This window comes from Pezoporus flaviventris, unplaced genomic scaffold (assembly GCF_033815535.1).
Source record: "Pezoporus flaviventris isolate CSIRO_AGI_PZ_B2104156 unplaced genomic scaffold, CSIRO_AGI_Pfla_v1 ptg000002l, whole genome shotgun sequence".
Taxonomy (NCBI): Eukaryota; Metazoa; Chordata; class Aves; order Psittaciformes; family Psittacidae; genus Pezoporus; species Pezoporus flaviventris.
Genome location: NW_026892550.1, coordinates 90,405,747 through 90,426,602, shown reverse-complemented (window position 1 = coordinate 90,426,602; position 20,856 = coordinate 90,405,747). Strand labels below are relative to the sequence as shown.

At 39.9% G+C, this 20,856-nt stretch overlaps 1 protein-coding gene across 2 annotated transcripts in view; it reads right to left on the bottom strand.

Moving 5' to 3' along the window:
* Positions 1–20,856, bottom strand: part of RFX4 (regulatory factor X4) — a 93,265-nt gene that overhangs the window by 38,604 nt on the left and 33,805 nt on the right. For both annotated transcript variants that reach the window (XM_061445045.1, XM_061445044.1), the window contains exons 5-9: positions 10,044–10,105; positions 5,469–5,682; positions 4,553–4,630; positions 2,547–2,710; positions 91–191 (exon numbers count right to left, since the gene is read on the bottom strand). In XM_061445045.1, coding sequence (XP_061301029.1) covers positions 91–191; positions 2,547–2,710; positions 4,553–4,630; positions 5,469–5,682; positions 10,044–10,105 — 619 coding nt within the window. The remainder of the gene's footprint in view (positions 1–90; positions 192–2,546; positions 2,711–4,552; positions 4,631–5,468; positions 5,683–10,043; positions 10,106–20,856) is intronic.

Sequence of the window (20,856 nt, the reverse complement as noted above, 5' to 3'; positions counted from 1 at the left end):
AAGAATACTAGTCTCACTTCCAGTTAATTTGTAATCAATGAGCACTGGATACATCTCAGGTTAATAGGAGAAAGATTGCGTAATACATACATTCAAATTTGATATTTCGTAGGTTTTCTGGTAAATCGTGGAGAGCTACTTTCAGCCACTCATCCAGTTGCTTTGCAAACTTCCGGATCACCTGTGTCAAACTGAAAAATCACTACATCAGAGCAGGTTTACTCTGTGCTTTATGCTATCAAATCTGTGAACATGTAAACACTATGAGTCAGTAATTTACAACTCACTGTTATGCAGTTACTGATGTATTTTGGTTTGTAAGCATGAAGAAAAACTTCTGAAAACATTTGGAGGAAAAGGAAAACATGTTCAAAACCTGATAAAGAATGAAATTCTCTGTACTGCACTGCCTTGATGCTTGCAAACAATATTCTTCCCACTCTATACAAACAGAAAGACATAAAGTCACAACTGTTTAAAGAAGACAATAGATCAAACTTTAGGTTTCAGCTCATCTGTGCCCACATTTATATGGATGCACATGGGGACGTACAAGTGAAGCAACAACCAGCTATGCTGCAGGCTGGAGCCAGTGAGTGGGTGATGATGGTGGGGAGGAATTTCCAGGCCAAGCCCACACAGATAGGGGAAGTGGGGGTGGAACAGGACCTGCCTGCTTAACTCTGCACAGGACAGGAACTCTCCCAGGCAAGTGAGATTTCTCTCTACTTCCTTACTACCCTGCCCTGACGGCTCCATCATTTCCTGCTAAACTTCGAAGGCTGCTCATTCTGCCCTTCTTGGAATTACTCAGTATAAAGTGACAGTGTCCAAAAACAGTTGCAGGGTGTTGTGCAGGGGACCCTAACACTTGGTTCTACCAGGCTGAGCTGCACTGCCTGTAGCAATACTAGAGATATACACAAGTAAGAGGGGAAAAATGCAAGGAGCTTTGCCTTTCAGCCATGCAGCTTTTTCTGTTTGTACACCTAAGGTGCTGCACAGAGAACAGAGCTGGTAAAATAAACATGGCCATAGGACTGCTGTGCTCTACGCAGACACTTTAAGAGGACAGGGGATGGATGACAACTGCTGTACCCACTAAAAAGCAGCTTTTCTGGACAGCCAATGTCTGTTCCCAGGAAGACCCTCGGAGGATTCTGGCTGAGTCAGCAAGATTTACTTCGGGAGCTTCCATTGCAATGAGACCCTTCTTCACCCCCTCCAGTGCAGGCTATGGCTTAATAGCCACAATCTGGCCCTTTATATGCATTACAAAAGTCTATATTCACACTCAAGTCTCTCCTTATTTGCTATGAAAGAACTAAGCAGCTTGAGAAAAGGACTGCTGTTCTGTTTAATCCTTCCAGTGAAATAGATTTGGGGGGCCTGAGGTGCAAAGCTTGTAAAAATGTACGTGTCTTATCAAGGAAAGCACATGCTTATAACAGGTTTCTTGTGGAAAAAAAAACACTTTGCCTGTACTTTAGCCGTCACGCAGTGCACATAGAAGAGCAGAACAACATCTTGAAAACATTTGCCATGATTAGGGACACCTTTAAAAACTTGAGGGCCAAATACACAGCACCATTAAGAAACTCCTGGAGCAATATTGCTAATAAATTACTCAACTTCAGGAACACATCAGTCAAATAATACTAATGGTGTTCGCATGTATTTAGAAAAATATCAGTTTCCTTATGCTCGTATTAGGAAAACCAAAGGATAAAACAGGTTGACTGCACTCAGTGATTACACTTCTTGCTATGAACTGTTGATCTCTGTCCTGCTTTACCAATATAAACAAGAATTCTTGGACTCACATGAGCTCCAGGTAGGAAGAGAACAGCTGAGATCTGCCACGTGGATTGAAAAAAGTGAATTTAGCTTTGAAACGAAAGAGGTAAATGCTTGCTAATATTATTAAAGTGATTCTAAAATAAACATGCATCTCTTCTTCATAGGGTAGTATTTAAGTTAAACCAGCTTGTCCAAAACTTCACAAGCATGATGTTCATGTTTTATACTCCTGGCAAGCAGAATAACAATAGGGTTCCAAGAGCGTATACAGAGACAAATGCTTAGGTTGCAGTGCCTAAATATTCATGTAAGTATTAACAAAAGGAGCAGCTAGGCCAGCTCCTCTTGTCACTGTAATTCAGAATACTGCTATGTTGTTATCCCAGAATAGCAGAACAATGTCCGAGTGTTCAGAAGACAGCGTGGCACTCTGCAGCCTGCAGACTTCTGATGTTCCCTGGAAGCTGGGATATAACTATTAACTTGATGTTACAAACCAAGAAGAAGGTGGTATCCTTTATCAGACAAAAATTAACAAGTTTTTCATGATACAAATCTTGTTAAAATCTGAACTTTTCTTCAGGATCACATCGGGTCTTCAACTCCTTTGAAGTGACATTGTGAGTTAAACTCAGGAAACTGGTGGCAGCAAGCAGCTTTCTGAGAACTGGTGCCATTCTAGAGGAAAAGACATGCAGCAAAGACAGCTGAGCTAAAACGTGGTCAGTGCTGCTAGCTATACTGACCTGTCAGGTAATGCTTGTAGTACAGTTGGCATCAAAACTCCAGAAATTGCTTTGTACAGAATTGAATCACAAACTCCCACTATATTCACTACAGTTGAAGAACCCAATACAGGCAGCATATGAGGAGGCATCCCTTGCCAAAAGTGCAGAAGAAAACTTTGAACCTGCAATCATGAGAAGAAGCAGGGATGTTTAAATTAAAATAATCAAAGGCCACAAATACCATTTTCTTTAAACAATCCTGCTTACATAGCATTTGTTTCAACCCCAGGTGTGGACTGATGGTGTATAACACAGGGAAGGCATATTCCTTAACTAGACAGGCTTATACTGTAATGCAGCACACAATGGGATAATCAACCAAAGGGTGAGGAGACACTCTGAGTTGGTGCCAGGGTGTCTTTGTGCTACTACAGTAGAGAGACCCATGAGAACCACCGTATTTTTACCTTCCATCAGTGGCTGGTGAGTGTAACTCTTTGGCTTCCACATGTCAAGCCTTTTTCTCTCTCTTTGCTCTCTGTCCCTGTATACAAAGGAATGCAATCTAGGGCTTGGTGTAAGAAGGGAGAGAAGGATAGCACATGGCTTACAGAGGTAAATATACCATTTTTTTGTCTTTGTTTTGGAAAGAAACACTACACTTCTGGATTTTTTGTTTCCTCCATTATGAAGAAAAGAGGAGAAAGAATGGAGAGAGACAAAAAAGAAAATGGGGAGGAGATTTCAGACACAGCAAAATATACCTCTGAAAATTTTCATTTAGGAAATAAAGGTATTAGTCAGTGAATGATATGGTCAGTTCTAGAAGAGTCAGAACACTGGCATTCATATATGATAACCTTCTGCATGCAATCTGTGCTGAAATGAATAATAAAACCAGGTGCAGTAAAGAGTATTTGCCATTCATATATCGTTGCTGCTCATCTCTTTCCCCAACATTGATCCTGACTCATTCCCTAATAAAATATAACATCCTGCTCTTAAGAAAGTATTCTGACACTCATCCAGCAACATTTCCTAAACATGCGTCACGTATTTCTCACATGGAAACATCTAGACTGGGTACAATGACTTAAAATACCCTCAGCTTTAAAGCAAAAGAGTATGAGAATTAAACATTGAAAGGAAGAAAAGCAGGGGATTTCTTGCCATTGTTCAGGAGGCAGAATCAAAAGACCCATTTCCTTTGTTTTGTTGGATTTTTTTCCAGGACCTGGATGTCATATTTGAATCAGGCCCTCAGCATCTCTCCAGATTTCTTTTCCTGAACTAGAGGCCTTCTCCACATGTAATCTAAACCTGCTTGCATTCCAGTGATATTTTATTTTTCAGCTCTAATTGCATGCACTGCCAGAAAACCCTCAAAGTCAGTTAAATACATAGCAGGTACAAACCTTATCCATTTCTAATGGATGGTATGAACTGCTGAGCTGCTGGATGGTATGAATGGCTGGATGAGCTGACGGATGGTGCCAACTGCTGTGTGTGTCTTCCCAGCTGCACTTACATAGAGCTGAGCAATCAGAGACTTCAGTACAGTTTTCTGGGATATCTGGGATTTTGTAGGCACCCCACCACCCTGCACCACTGTTAACAGACCAGCGGAGCACCTGCCCTGGGTTTGTGTTGAACACTCAGAAGGATTCCTTCAAACAGAGCTCAGCCCCAACTCAAAGCTTAGAAAAGTGTCATGGACATACTTCTTGAGTTGTAAGAACTGGATTGTCCAGCATCTTATAAGGGGATATTGCTACCAGCCTCTCCGGCTGGAGAATGAAGAAACAAAAACATTCCCGTTGCTTTCATTCCTCTAACTTGCACAGTGTTATGAGATTTAACATTATTGGTCACTTTACATACTCAAGTGTAGCCATTGTTCATTACTCATGAAAAGGATCTTTCACCACAAAACCATAAGTTTGTAATACCACGTTCAAAATAAGCTCTCAGATCCGTTAATACCTTACATATCATTAAACTACAACTGTAGTTTCTAACCATACCTCATCAAAGTTTGCTCTTATTACAGTGTCTAGTATTCTTTGACAGTGAGTTCTATACATCATAATAAAGGTAGAAACCTGTAAAAGAATGAGAAGGAAACACACAAAAGATCATTCTACTTTAAGAAATCTGCTTTTAAAAATATCAGAATATAAAGAACAAAAACCCAAGTTTTATCTTACCTATGCACAATTGCAAAAAAAAAATGAAATCAGTTAGAGTCTAGTTAGATTAGTTAGATTAGCTTTAAGATGAGTTTTCTTCTTAAAAGTAAATTCTCCCTTTGAATTCATGGATTTTTCTATGTCAATGGGGATTCTTCAAATATAAGAGGAGCAAAAAGCCTCAGTGAGATCAAAGACGAGAATGTGGCCCTAATTAGGACATAAAGAACTATAAAACCCTATTCTTTTGTCCACTTTACATTGATACTACACATGTGAATAGCATCAGAAAACTAGCAAGCTCAGCCAAGAGCAGCCAGAGCACTTTTCTCATATATGCAGATAGGATTCTCTTAATTTCTAGTCTACAGGGATAAGAAATGCACTCGGTCCCTCTCTGCTCATGGAAGCATCAGAACTGATTTTCAGTTTGTCAAATGTGTTCACAGATTAAAGAGCTATAATATATTTAAAAACAGTTCCCCTCAAACCTCACTTGCTATATGCAATGTAACTTTAATAATAAGTGTGCATGAGCTTTAGACATATTGTACAGCTATAGTGTCAGCTGCCTGTTTTAAGGGAAGACATTTCTTCCTATTATATAAAGTAATTAAGTCCCCCATAAATAAACTCAAAGCATTATTAAACTTACTCTGATTTAAAGTCTTTATGTTTTAGATAAATCTTTCATCCAGAGCAGGGGAAAAAAACCACAAGACAAGCTGAGAAAAGATTTCCAAACTGTTACCTTCTCCTCTGGCAGACTGGCTGGCAGATTTAGATCTTTGACATTTGGAAACTCTGGCAGTAATGTTCCCAGTTTGGATCGTGGTGAATACGCCACTGTCTGTTTGGTTACTTCTTTTTTTCCTGTTTCGTTGACCCAGGCTGCTCCTTTTTTAGAATACATCACATCATAATACTGTGAGTTTTCTTTCACTGCAATCCCATAATAGTGGTACCTGATACATAGAGAAGCATATTTTATGGAACAGATTGCTTGAAAAGTAAATAATAAAAAATGGGGAAAGAGAAACTGATAATGCCGGTGATTTCTACAGCAAAACAGATTGTTTAATAGTTTATACATTATTAATAAGCATTGATTCAGTAGCAGAACATTGAGGTAATATATTGGGCTTCCAATTATCTTTCCTTCTGGTAAAAGTAGCTCTCTTCAGAGTTAATAAAGCTGACTCTGTTGCAGGGCAGGAAAATAATGGACTTGCTTTTTCTTTTTTCTTATTATTAAAAAAAAAAGCATCCTAAAGCTACTTGTTGGCAGAGCTCTGCCGTGCAGCTGCTCCTTTAGTTTAGCAATAAGCAGAGGTACAGACCCTCTGGACTGGCCCTTCTGTTGTTATTTCAGCTCCCTGATTCTCAGACTGTTGAGGGCTGGTTTGATCCCTGAGAAGCCCGAGTCTTTATTGCAAATGAGCTGATCAGAAATGTTTCAAAAATTGAAAACACTTTAATGAAAAGAGAAAGAGGAAAAAAAGGCTTATGTTGGAAAGCAATGAATGGTAGGAAATGTACAGTTCAAATTATCTGCTTCTTAACTTAGCATCAGCACTGGGTTTAGATCAGCAACGGATACTACACAGCACTGTAACTCTGTGCAGACCATAGCGGGGATTACAGAGTGTGGCTGTGCTATAAGAATGGATTGATATCCTTATAGCACAATCTGTTCTACAACTTAACTTTATTATAGGTGTTAATAGAAGCACTGATTATCCAGTCTAACTCTTGCATCAAAGCAACGATTTTTAATGATTACAAAATGCGTGACAAGATTGTATTGCTCACATACTTTTGATTCACCTGGCTTTCCTAGAGGGAATTTTCAATGAACTTCCAGTTTTCCCTTTATGGCCTATCAGAAGCCTATCACACCACGGTGAGAGAGTGTCTTCTGGATCCCACTATGGTGGCAGGAGAAGTTGCCGTCTCCAGATGTTTGTTATACTCCCCAGACAGTTAGTGATTTCAGAACACTCCCAGCAGATCTGTTCACTTTCACCTGAATGGACTTGAGTTTGATTTGGGCAAAATCAACTTATTTTACAAATGTCACCAATTAAATCAGTGAGGGAGTGCCATCTAAGAGACAGTAGTTTAAACTAACTCAGGTGACTCTTTTCCTTTTTTTCACTCAGGGTTATCCACCCACAGATCAGTGCATGTGATAATCTCCAGCAGAAAGTGGTGGCAAAGAGATGGAAGCCCTAATCTTGTCTACCAGAACAGATGGACTGAGAGGAGGCCTGGGGGTTGAAGCAAACTTCTAGGATGTGGCTCCCTTGCCATGCCCATTGAGGATGATCTTTATTGTCCATTGAAAATAAAAGCTATCTTGAACACAGTGTTAAATAATCCAAGGTTTCCAGGAAGCTTGAAAATCATACAGACAGCAATAGCCAAAGTAACTCCAAAGGTTTTCCAGATACCCTCCTCCTTCAGTAATTCTACCATCCCAAATGGCAAAAACTCACTGGTACAGTTTACAAAGATTCTTTTCCAAGCCCTTCTCTGTATTTATATCAGAAAAAAAACTAAATTCAGTAAACAGGGCCTGAAAGTTTGACCTGTAGAAGAATAATGAGCAGACAATACAATCGTTTTTGTGGTGAATAGTAGAATGGTTTTTACTCTCATGGATCCAGTATCTGCAGCATTCCTTGAAAGAAAGAAAGAAAATTCCCCTTCACGACATGTAGTTTCCATCAGTTTAACTAACCTCTTGTGTACATAGTTGAAGAGTTTCAAACTAAACTACAGAAAGAAATTGGCTTTCATGTTTAGCTGCCTTCTCACGGCTCACCTGCGGTGGAACTGTTTTTAAGCTCAGTGCAATAGAGAACAGCTGCATGCTTGCAGCAATAAACCCAGCTGCAAAAAAAGAAAGCCTCAGAACTGATGACCAAGAGTATAGCACCATTGTAGCTCTGAACTTTGTAATGTTACAAAGCAGCAGTGCTATAAAAAGGCTGAAGGCAGAACAGTGTGAAGTCAGATAATCTTAACCACTTCTATGGCCAAATTTTCTTTGGCAGTAGCAGGGAACTGGAATGAAAATCATACTGGCAGCAATTGGTCACCACAGCTGGTGATAAAGGGACTGAAGCGTTCACTCTTAAAGTAATGTCTTTACGTAACTCTTAGTTGCAATACAGTTAGATATTCCCGAAAACAAAACCAGAGATCTGTTACATCTGTGCTGCATCTAGCAAGAAGTGTATTTATTGTAAAGAAGTACAATGTGCGCATGCTCTGTGTGTGTTTATACTTCTTGTACAATATATCCTTTTCATTGGATCCAATGAGAATGACTCCTCTGTATGCTATTTATAATCCTTGGGGTGTTAACCGTTGATGAAGATGCAGACATCCTCTTTTGGAGCAGAAGAACTTAATTTCATAACTTATGAGGCTGCAAGATTTGAGTCACTGTGATCTCCCTCACAGGAGTAACCAGGGACTCTCAGGGGTCAAGCATCTTGTACAGCACAACCAGCATGCTTTACAGAAACCTCTTATTTGCTACATAGGGAGCAGAACCATTGCAAAGGTGGCATGGGAGGAGTATGTGACCTGAAAGCCTCTCTGATAGATATGAAGTTTAGGGGGGAACTATGCAAGAAATAATAAGTCTCATTGATTTTTTAATCTCATTGAGAGTAAAGAGACGTAATTCTTGAAGACATAAGACATCTTCAGTCAGCAAATCAAGAGCATCTTGCCCCTCTGGGAGACTCCAGACAAACTGGACCTGTAGGAGGAGCTCCAGTTTGGAAATACAGCAGTGCTCATTCCTTTAATTAAAGGGGAGGACAAGTACCAAAGTTGTAGCCAATGCCAAAGTGATTTGATGGCTAACAATGGTTACTCTCATACAAATGCTTCCATAAAGCAACTTATGCATACTTTCTCTCCATTTTTATGAACCTCCACAGAACTTATATTCAGTGCTAAATCCTGATTCTCTGAGTCTGGACCTGCCATGCTTTCCTCACATGTTGTTGGTCTAGCCCAGAAATTGCACCTAAGAGATTTCTGGTACCTTTATTATGAGTCATGTTATGGTAGCTCTGAATTTGCATTTGGGAAGAGATTTTAAGTCTTCAGTTAGCTGCTTAAATATGGCTAGTCTAGACTGAGAAAGCTGATTTATATAATCTAGGAGAAGCTCAAGGTAGGAGAGAAGACATTTAGTCGCATCAAAGAGATACTGCTTGGCATGGACCACTTGTTAGTTAACTTTAATGGCATTTCTTTTAGCATCTTAATTTCTTTTCTTTTTTTCCTTTAAAGAGTGGGTCATCCTATCTTTAGCATGTATGTTCAATTCTCATTACATATTTGTTTCTCAGCATTTAGCAATACTGTGTTTATAGGCTTTGTTTTGAAAGAGAAACTTTGCCAGCAGAATTTTGCAAACACTCTGCCCCAGGTTTTCATTTCTCCTGTGTAGTTTTCCACTTTAGATCTATAGGGGCTACCCTTAGAAAACCCTGTAGGATTCTTTGAAAGCTAAACAATAAAAGCAGACTCCTAGCTTATTCTTTTAGGAGGCTTTATGTTTGCCATAAAAAGATTCAAAGCTCCAAAGATCCAGCTCCACTGGAAAAATTTAATGGAGTCCACAAGCAGAAAAGGACGTATAAAACCACCACTGTATCCTCTTTATAAATTGGTAGAATCATATATTGTCAACAACTGGAAAAAGTCAAATACCCCAGGAAGTGCATTCTTCTTTCTGAATCAATTTTTCATTCTGGTATTAGGATGAACTGTACCATCTTTTGGGTAAAGAAATAAATTAATTCCTTGATCACTTAAAAGATACATTGGATTTCATTTACACAGGAAAAATGGTGGTTAAATCCAGGTTTGGAAACAATTTCGTCTTAGGCCAATGTATGTTACTACCCAAATTCCAGATAACATTCTGCCACCTGTCCTCTAAACTGAAGCATGATGTTAACCAGCTGTGATTTCCGAGCCTCCAGCAGTAGCTCCATTACCCCTGGGTGTGATTGTCCTTTACACTGTGTAAAGTGAGTTGAGATGAAAGACTTTGTAGCAACACTATGGAAAATAACACTGATGAAATCAGTAAAAGGCCTCCACTGGACTACCTTTGCAGGATCACCACCGAATCAATAAGACAATGTAAAGACTATAATGGAACCTCCATCAAAGTTGGTGTTTAAGTCCCCAAGTGGACAAATTATTCCCTCATCTGATACCGTTCTATTCAGTAAAGCCAGAGCCAGATGGGGCCCTGCGTGAGATGATAATAATACCATACACTGCTTACTTTGATTGGCCTCTGGTTCCAAGTCTTCTTGTTGTTAGCTGTGGAAACTGTTGCCTTATTATCTGCAAATAAATAGAAATTGTATTAGAAAAAATGAAAAGCACACTAAATAGTAGCTAATATAGACTGCTAAAGCAGAACAGCAGAAAAACTGTACTGCAATGTCAGCGAAATACGTGACAGGAGAAATCAGAAATAAAGCTGTTATTTTTTTCCATAACTTAAAGAGGAGAAAGACTTTAGAATTCAGTATAATTCCATTAACTACAATTACATTACATAGAAAAAATTCAAGAATTACTGGAGTAGAATAAATTTCCTAAAAAATCTAAGGTTAGTTCTGCCTCTAAACTAAGAAGGATTATGCTTAGAATTTGCTTACTATTTATTTATGTCAGTTTGGAGGATCAGCAAACTTGGGTTTGCTACAAATAGAGGAAAATCTCCTTTTGAGAGTATTGGAGGCTACAGTTCTCTAAAGACCTTCACAATCCTGCCATTAAACACTCCTTTTCCTAAAAGATGATTCACTGAAAAGATTTTGGTACTTGACAGGGGCAAAACTTCTACCAGGGAAGACTCACTGTTGCGTTTGCAAAGAGAACTTGTAATCAATTTATCCTCTGTGGAAAACAAGTGCATCTCAGAAACAGCAGGGTATCATCAAGAATCTGGACTCTAGTCTGTCAGCAGAGATTAAAAGAACATTGCTACTGTAAAACAAAACTTCTTTAGTGGCAGACACGTTTAAGGAAATGGATTAATGAATGCAGATTGTGCCTTCACTAATCAGAGCCTCTGACAAGCAGACTAGTGCTGATGAAAAAGCTCTGCGGGGCTCAGCACCTCATAGGATTGAACCCGATTCTCAGTGTGATCTGCAGTAGGAGGAAAGCTCTTCTGGCAGAACAGTCATGCAAGAAAGATTTCAGTAAGCCTTGAAGATTCACCTCCAAAAGGGATTTCTTCCTCTTTAAATTTATAATCCGTTTTAACTGTATTTTCATCAAATAAATCGCTACATGTTTACTCTTTGGGGCAAACATCAACTAATATTAAAGGAAAACAGGCATGCAAGAAGAAATGTAACCGTTCATCTGGAAGAAAACGTCAATTAAAATTGATTAAATAATATGGATTTTTTTCTCCATTAGCCATTTTGCCACTGTGATAAATATTTAATCCTGATTGATGACTGAAAGCTCTGGAACACGTATTTGGATCAAAAGGTGCTACATAAATAAAGACATTACAATGTCACATATTTGACCATTTCTTCTGTATTTTTTATTTATTTTTTCAGCAAATGTACAATCAGCCTGTCTTTATGTCGTGTAAAAACTGACCTGTGTTGGTTTCCAAGAGCTTTGCACAACGTGGCTGATGTCAGAAACACAGCCTAGACTCAGAGCCGCTAGGTTGTTCAGCTTTAATTTCTGAGCAAAACTTCAGCAAACAGTAAAACACTTTTGTGGAGCTGTGAAAGTTCAGCCTAGCTGTTTGATAAATGAGCAGACAGGCAAGCAGCCCTTCTTTCTTTTTTTGTATGGATTCAATGAAGCCTGCCTAAAGAACACCACATGCTGTTCCAGCTACTGATCTAACATTCCGCAACATCTCAGCCTTCCAAATTCCCTTTAATTACACATTAATCCCACCCCTCTCCCTTTCATTTTCTGCAGACAGGGTTGGGGGCTCCACAGGGCTGTGGGAAAAAAGGCAGTGTTGAAGAACTTCTTTCTGAGGATGAGAGTTTGGGGCTAGGGGATTTAAAAAAATAAATATTTCCTCCTTTTTTGGTGGTAGCTGTCATTCAGAAAATACCATTCCTCTCCAAAATTTGATTTTACAGCAGTAGAATCAAAAGTAAATCTTAATATTAGAGATACTTTTACCTTATTTTTTCTTTTGTAACAACATAAGCCCATATTACTTTCAAGTCTTTCTAGTAGTGATGAAGTGTTGCAATGCATACTGTAAATGCTACTTTATGAACCATAAGCCATGGGAGTTCCTGGGATTTAAATAAATCAGCCAATTTCTACATACCAGGGCAGAGGTGATCAGGAAAAAGAGAAGAATAATGGAGCAGTTGATCAGATGATCCTTTTTTCTTGTCTTTGTTTGTTTCTTTTTTTAAACCCAGCCCAATTTAAACAATGAAAAACAGCTTCCAAAATGCAGCTGGAAAGTATTCATCACTTCAAATATTCTATACCAGTAATTTAAAGAAGACAGACAATAATGTAGCAAACCTTTGGAAAAAAAACAAGTCAGGACTTTTGACTTAATGCTGCATATGTATAGTATGTATAACATGGCATACTCATGCATGGGTGCTCATACACGTGAGCATGGGTATTTGTGTTTGGAATAAAACAAATGAAGTACTAAATGAACTAGCTGTTCATATGAAAGTTTATCTTCAGCTACTTTTATGCAAATCCCTGTGCAAGGATATTGCCAAAGGGAGTGAGGTTTCCCCAAAAGGAGAGATGCAGCCAGATCAAGGCTGGACAATGTGGAGTTCACTGTGTGCTGAAATCAATCGCAAAAGCAGAGGGCCCAAAATGCTGATCTTTAGAGTCGTACCTTCAGCCTGAGAAGTCACCCTATAAAATACATCATCATTGTGTTCCAATTTATTAACTTTTAATGATCTGCAGATGAAATGAGTTAATTTTACAGCTGGGTGGGGAAGGAAGGTTGCTCCTAACTGTCAGACAGGAAAATTCAGGTTTCAGTCTAAAAACCAAGTTGGATCATTTTCCATCCATCACTGCAGTGGGCTTCCACAATCAAACGAATCAGGACCAGACCATGCAGTTTGAGCTGCTTTCTGAATGGAGCCCAGTCCCTGTTCTCACAGCCGTGCTGGCTTCTCAACAGAAGCAGTGGTAAAAAGATCTCATGGGTGGTACCAAGGGGATTTTGGAGTGGACAGGCTTTTTACCATTGTCCTTCAATGGGACTGAAGTTTCATCTCATACTTCTCCAAAGTAACCACAAATCAAGCTGCTCTATGAGATATGCGAAGTAAAAGGGTACAGGTTTTACTTTTTTCCCAAGTAAAATTCCACCTAAAATATGTGGCAGTTTTGACTGTTAGGCATTATTTTATGCTACTTGGCTTTTTGGTTTTGAGACAGATGTAGACCAGGAGTTTCATGTGCAAATAACTTGTGTCCCTTCTATATTAGCCTCAGAAACCAATGCCCCTTTAATTTCGTTCTCAGTTACTAAACTTTAGTCATGTTTTCCCTCTCTTTCTTCTGAGCCCTGCTCAAGATCTGATCCTGCCTTCTGCCTATAGAAGATCTCATAACTTTTTTGATTAAAAAAATAATTAAGAACTGCCCATCTGCAACTCCATAGATTTTTTTGGTGATTACCTACTGTATACATAAGAGCCAAATACAAGTCGTTACATGATAAAACATATATATAGTTTATATGTTTTCAGGGGTCTAGTAGACCCGCATCAGCATAACACTTTTGCAGACATTCCTTATACCTGGTATTAGGAACGCCTATGCAGGTGGAGCATAAGGGGACCTTTTTCTTCCTGACAGGCCTTTCCTTTCTGAATATATGGGGCAGCCAAAGTGAACACAGGAAAGAAAAGTCTTCTCATATTCTCTCATATTGAGATTACAACATTGGGAGTACAACATTCAACACATATTGCACAAATCTTGGAGCTAACAGGATTTTTATCCCTTTTTGCTTTTTAAATCTAGTGGAAGTGTCTGAATAAACTTGAATTAAATATCTGGTTGCTTGTATTATTGGTTGTTCTTAAAATAATGCAACAAAAATAAACAAGTTACTTGAGCATTCATGCAAAACACAGAAAGCTTCATGAGCAACACCTAGAAAAATGCACTTGCTCTGTAAAGGTCTGTATTGTAATCTGCACAATCTATTAACCTTAGACATGGCTAACTGCAGGAGTTGTTCCGTTACCCACAAATAGCTGCAAAGGTGCATTCCTTTATCCTGATTACTGCCAGCTGTAACTTCTACTACTGCATCTCTCCTCACATCTCCAGCACAACCAGGGCCAGCTGCAACTTTAAAATGAAGAATCTATTGTCTATTTTGCCTTCATCCTAACACTCCTCATTGCGTTTACTATCAAACTGTGAAATTTGTTTCCCAATTGTTGTATCTCCTATGACATGAGATACCAAAACAAATTAGGAGAAAAAAAAAAAACAACTAAACCAAAACCATGCTATAAAGCATATTACGTCTTCATAGAATCATTCACAGAATGGTTTGGGTTGGAATGGACATGAAAGGTCATCCAGTTCCAACTCCCCTGCCACAGGCAGGAACACCTTCCACTAGACAGACTGCTCCAAGCCCCATCCAACCTGGCCTTGAACACTGCCAGGGATGGAGCAGCCACAACTCTGCCAGAATGAGAAACAGATTTCAGGCTCTACACTCTGTAGTTCGGGGAGGTTCTAGAGAGATTCTAAATATAGGGGAATAAATTGTCTTTCCTCTGATAACCATTATTCCTGTGAGGGTCTGGCTCTATTTATCTCAACTCAGATTTCAAGACCCCTATCTAGAGGTCATGCATTTATTCTACAGAGTCAGGCACAGAAGAACAAGCTCTGTTGCGTTTTGTTTGTCTTAAACTTCTTTGCCATGGCAGCTGGAAAGAAACCAGTAATGACAAATATAACTATACTCCCACACAGTATGCTTTCCTTATTCACTACTGTGAAACATAAACAATGCTGATATCCATAACTTATAATAAGTGTGCTTAAATGATAAGTAGAATTTTTAGGCTCATTCATCTTTGGCCTGATACTACTCCAGCCGAATCATTTTGAGGTTTCCCCATAGAAAATCATGCCCTGAGACAGTCTGTTACTATTAACATCTGCTTTAACAAGTACCTGTGGGCTCAAAGATGGCTTGGGGCTGGCCTTACACCACATTACCTTGAGAAAAAGGTCAAGAAAGCTATGCCCAAGAAGCATCTACTAATAAGAGAGAGCATAATCAAATTAGTCTGTTGCAAAATGATGTCCCTGCCCATGGCAGGAGGGTTGGAACTAGATGATCTTTAAGGTGCCTTTCAACTCGAACCATTCTATGATTCTATAAAAATAGCATTTCTGTCCCCCAAATCCACCAAACTGTGCAGAGAAAAGAAGAGGTATGACTGTGTCTATACCCTCTCTAATCCTTGCTCGTTTACTTGCATGGCACAGGAGAGAAGACTGTAGTGTACAGATCCAGTATTCTTGACTCCAGATCTGTTTTCTGTTTAGATTCAATAACCTTCCCATGCCTATTCACTTGCTTTTATAATTTTGTGGAACAGGACATGGTCTGGCTATAGGGTAAGAACTTGTTTCTATAACTGATTCAACTGAGGAGAGCCTTTGGCACTCTCCCTAATGCCTGTGCCCAATTCTGCCTGCTGTGGAGGTTAGACTCTGTGAGGAGCTCCAACTGAACTGGACCCTTTAGTGAAGCTTGTGAGACCTCTCCTCAGATTCATCTACATACAACAATATCGTCCTTCAGCATCTCATCTGGCCAGATGGAACTCAGCCTAAGGCATGATCAAACAGATTACTGCATCCCAACAAAAGATGCAAGCATCAAATGCTCTGACTCAGATGCTTAGCTGAGCTTCAGCCACTTTCAGTGCTGACTTGCTGAAGCCAAGCAGATCTAAAACACTGCACAACTCCCCCTGCTCTGTACTGGTGCCAGCATGCTTACTGCCATCACCCAGCGTATCTGTGGGAAAAGGCTGAGTGCCAGGATCCCTGCACTCTGGCAGACCCTGTGCTGTAAGAACAGCCTCTGGGATGTGTTGACAAGGCATGTGGTAAAGCAGCCCAGAGGCCGCTCTACTTCATGCTGAAGACCTAACTAGAAGCCAGATGCCAGTAAAAATCTCTTTGCTAAAGAGCAAACTTTTGGGAAAGGAAAAAATCACTCCAAAGAAACTGAGGTGTCCCAGCTGGTTTTCTTACTCCCCAAGCCCATGGAGAAAAGTCAGCAATAATATAAGAGATCAGTGAAGCAAAGCCAAGGGTGAAAGGACCTTTCCAACTACACTGTGGAACCCTCACTCCTCACACCAGCATGACTGCTTGCTTCTGTGGCATTTGGGTTATGAACTCCTCAGAGGAGCTTAGAAGATTCTGGATCTGGAAGAAAAGTCATGTTGGTGTTAACTGTCCTTCCATCAGGAGCCTCAGCTGTTAAAAAGGGATGAAGAAGCAGCACGGACTGCTTGGATAACACTGACAGACTGATCCAGTCCTTCCATGCAATAACAGGAACCACATCCTCAGCTTTAGATTGAATTTTTCCCCCAGTTCTTTTCTGTAGTGACTAGAAAAAAAAAATTCTAACAGGAAAAAGATCCTATGTGTAGTAGTTGTTCATATAAAGCAAGTGCTGCTTTAGTCTATGAGAAGACAGCACTAAGAGTAAGTTTGGTTTTGCTGTACCACTATTATTGAGGCTACTTAGAAGCAAACGGAAAGCAAAGGAGCAATCCCCACACCTTCCAGAGAAGTATCTCCTTATGCAGAGCAGGCAATTTCCAGAGGCGTGCCTTTCAATACAAAGACAAACCAGAACACAATCACATTGCAATATCATTATCAGAAAGGTTTCAGTAAGGCTACGTCTGTCCTTTTTAAACATTAAATACATAAAGTATGATAGCATGAAGCTGTAAATCTTATTTATGCTAATCATGCTTGGAGGAGCAGTCCTGCTGGCAAAACTTGTGGGCATAGAGACAGTGCATAGTGATAAAAGAGGACTCTGGCTGGTACAGCTTGTACCTTCCTGGAGCAAAGAAAACTGTTGGAAAGAAAACACTTTCTGCTGGTATAACTGTGTCTCAGCCCATTTTTTTTGGAAACAGGGTGAAAATATTGGTCAAAAATGTAAAAGATCTCCTCCTAGCCAATATCAGAAATCGATCGTGGACTTTACCCTTCTTTATTTAGTGAAATAAATTTATTGGAGTCTAATTTGTACTTTACGGCAAAGCCAGTCAGGGAGCAACAAAGAGGCTCTAAAATTTGTGGGAGCATGCATCCCTGTTAGACCTCCTTGTGCTGCCAGAAGGGTGTAAATGGACCTCAGGCTGGGGTAGAAGCAGCCTGCAAAGTGTCAGCCTCCTTCGTTTTCCTTTTCAGATCTCAATTTATTATTTTTTGTCAAAAGGCATGGCAGGAAAGCGCCACAATTAAGGCAAAACAAAAGAAGAAAGTATTTAACCTCCAGGGGGCATATGAGAGTTCTGGGAAGAACACTTCCTGGGGATGCAGAAGAGGTTGCATCATGAGAAGCTAAGTGTTCTCTGTGAGAGATGTGGCAGTGTCTGGGAAGTGACTTAGAACTACACAGTAAATTTAAAGCAGTGAACTGAGGAAGTGGAGTATAGGGGAAACCTGTGTAGAGGAGGAAGATTACATCTCCAAGGGGCTTAAGAAAATAAGGTTCATACTGGGTTGCAAAACAAACATGAACAAAAATCTGTGTTGGAAATAAAAGTGAAAAGGAAGCTCAAAGACCTGCCAACCCACCTGAGCAGCTGGGTTACATGCTAGAGCTAGGAGAGAACTGATAAGCCTTACGATATCCATCCATACACAATTAACTACTGAGGGGCTTGGAAATGCCCAGAACATTCCTGCTTTTTCTTTGATTCAGTGAAGGATCCAGTTCAGACCGATTTGGCTTTTGCAACTAGACATAGTGAGAATAATGACTTGGAGCCTTCATCCACCATAATTCCTAGCTCAATGTATGAATTATCACTGGCATTTTATGTTAGCATGTTGTCCATTAAAAAAAAAACATACACCTTCTCAGCCTTCCCTGTGGCAGGCAGTGGCAGAAGTTCCAGTGAATGATCCCAAGACCACAGGGTCCCAGAGCAAAGCCCAGGGCATTTGCAGCACAGGGTTACCAACTCTTGTAAGTGACCTCAGCAAGAGGGCTTTCATTCCTTCTGCCTGAAGAGTAACCCACAGACTAATCATGTTCACTGTGAGAAAGCTTTCTCTTATATACAACATTTTATCGTTAACAACTCGGTGACATACCTACCCCTCCTCACGGTACTTCCCTGTCTTCTCACTGGTTGCAAGGAATGTTTTTACTTATTCCGCTTCACTTTTGGATGAAATCATGATCCCATTGAGTACAATATGCTTCACTGCCTCAGTAAGAGCAGAAGTTTAACACTGGAGTCTTCGCTTGCTGATGCTGAGCTGTTTCCAGCAAACACAGGGCCCTTCCAAGTCACTGCTTAGTTAAAGTATATGGGTAAAAAAAGAGTGCTTGATCCTGTCTTTTGCAGGCAGAAAAAAAAGTTGTGTAATGACAGACTAGGTAGCATAGCAGATTGGCAAATGCTGGTATCAACAAAACTGTCTGTAATTTTCACATATTAATTGGGTGAGTAAAGCACTGAAATCTTAGCTATCATATTAAAGCTACAGCTGCCTGTTTCATCTAAGAATATATCACATTAATAACCATATTAGTCTTCTTTGGTTTGTCTGTACTTTAAGCAGCTGCTTTTAAAAAGGTGTATATTTACCCAGTGACTGCGTTCTTTCCTCTTCTTATTTATGTTGCTATTAGCCTGGTTTCCTCAGGAAGCAGTCTATGAGATATTACTGTCTCTTTTAATCTCTCCACCTCCCAGACCATTTTTTATTTCACTAATCCAACATTACCAAACGCCTGGGATCCAGTCCATGTCCTAGAGGTTTAATAGAAAACACTGACTGGATAGTAGGGAGAGCTTAGTTAAAACTGAGAAGACAGGGAAGAAAGCTCAGGCTTTAGCTGAGCCATTTGGCACTGCCTGACTGGACAGCCATGAGTGTGAGACAACTAGGCAACACTTTAATTGCTCTGAACCAGCAACCGCTTGTGCTGCTTCTTGTCCAACTGTTGGCATGTGGGGGGAAGTGAGAAAAATAGGTAAATAGATAGAGAGATGTAAAGGAATCCAAAAGTAATGTAGAAAGAAGGTGCAGCAGATGTGTCAGAAAACTGAAAGAATCAAGATCTTGATGTAGCGACTAGGACCTGGAAATAACTGAACATACTGCACGGAAACATGGAGATATTATACAAGATTTAGGTAAGGCTATGGATTTAGAGAACATCAGAGATGGCAGGAAACAAAATCCATTAGTTCAGCTGTTCACAAACAACTTGTCTGTTCTCCATGCCATGCTCTGTTGTGGATATATTTGACTCACTTCAGGCTTAAGGAGTAAACATAGGCTGAAGCATTGTCTACAAAACCTTAATCTGGAGAGATCACTTTCAGGCAAGTTTCATGTCTTCAGTGCTATTCTTAGAAGGGAAAGCAACACTGTTCTGATAATGGAGATGTAACTGAGTAGGTAACAATACATTAGGATGTTACTTATTACAGATTGGTTTAATGTGCTGAACTCCATGTCTCTTTGTAAAAACTACCAGTCTGGTAAAGAAAAAGTTTAAATGTCTAACATTGCCCGCAGAGCTAAAGTTCAAAGATGAATCATAAATTCAATGTGGTCTACTGAAAGGCGAACTGTCTACAATTTCACAGAACAACTAGCTCCTTTCTCTGAAGGAGATGACAGCTGCAGGGCTCCTGATGATTCCCATGTCTGCGGTCTCTGTTTCAGCAGCTAAGAAGTGCAGAACCCCTCAAACAGCACCTATTTCACTGCACTGCCTCCAAGGTGTTCATGCAACACAGGTTGCCAGTATGGTATTTAAGTGAGATGATAACAACTCCAAGCTAAAACTTCATCCATGTACCTACTTCTAAGGAGAAGCTGACTGCAAACTGTTGATTGAATGAGGGTTTGCCTTACAGATCTTCAGGACTGTGCAGTATACTTTCTTTGCAATAACAGGTTGAAAAGATCTGTTCTGGGTTCCACGGATGCAGAAGCCTGTTTCACTTCAATATTTGTACCAGCATTGTCTGAGGTTCCTGGACACACCTCAGCAGAAGCCGCAGTTCCCAGATCCGGAAGTAATGGCCACACAAAGCACTAGCTTCAGAGACTACTAGGATGACTCTGTATGCTTTGTTCTCCATAAACAAATAGGGGAAAAAAATCATGCATCACTGCTTCAGAGCTTTATTGCAAGCAAGTGGAAAGTACTTGGAAGCAGAGCACATGAAAACCACATTGGAATGCCATGAGTTTTGGATGGCAGACACCGTACCTGACTGCTAAGTCAAGCTGCTCCTACAAATGAACAGGTATATTTGCAAGGGTCAGGGGAAGAGGAGGACGGAGTAATGTACACTGTAACCAGACTGCCATGTACTGAGAATTGGTGAAGTCCCTGACGGATTTGTGTTCTGATTAAATAATTTCAGAATATTTACACCTTGCAATTTACAGAAGTTTTTAGCAGCAGCAAAACTAGCATCATGTAAATTCTGCCCACGATCCAAATGTGTTAGCCTGAATGAAATCTATTTCTTGTGTTCCTAAATTACATGTTGCCACTATACGTACTACTTGGTAGCAGTAATATGTACAACAGACAATTTCATTCATACTTACTTATGGAAATCCTATCCAGTCATTAATGTCTGCTAGTGGTGTATAAACATAAGAGCTTTACTTCTCACATCTGGACAATGCACAGCTGCATCTGTGCTAAGAATGCATCTCTGCTGTGAGTCTGGAATTGACTGCACTGGCTCTTACTAGAGCTGTACTGGAAAGTGGGAGCATGAGGAGTCACAGTGCAAAGGTAACTTGGCAGCTTGTAC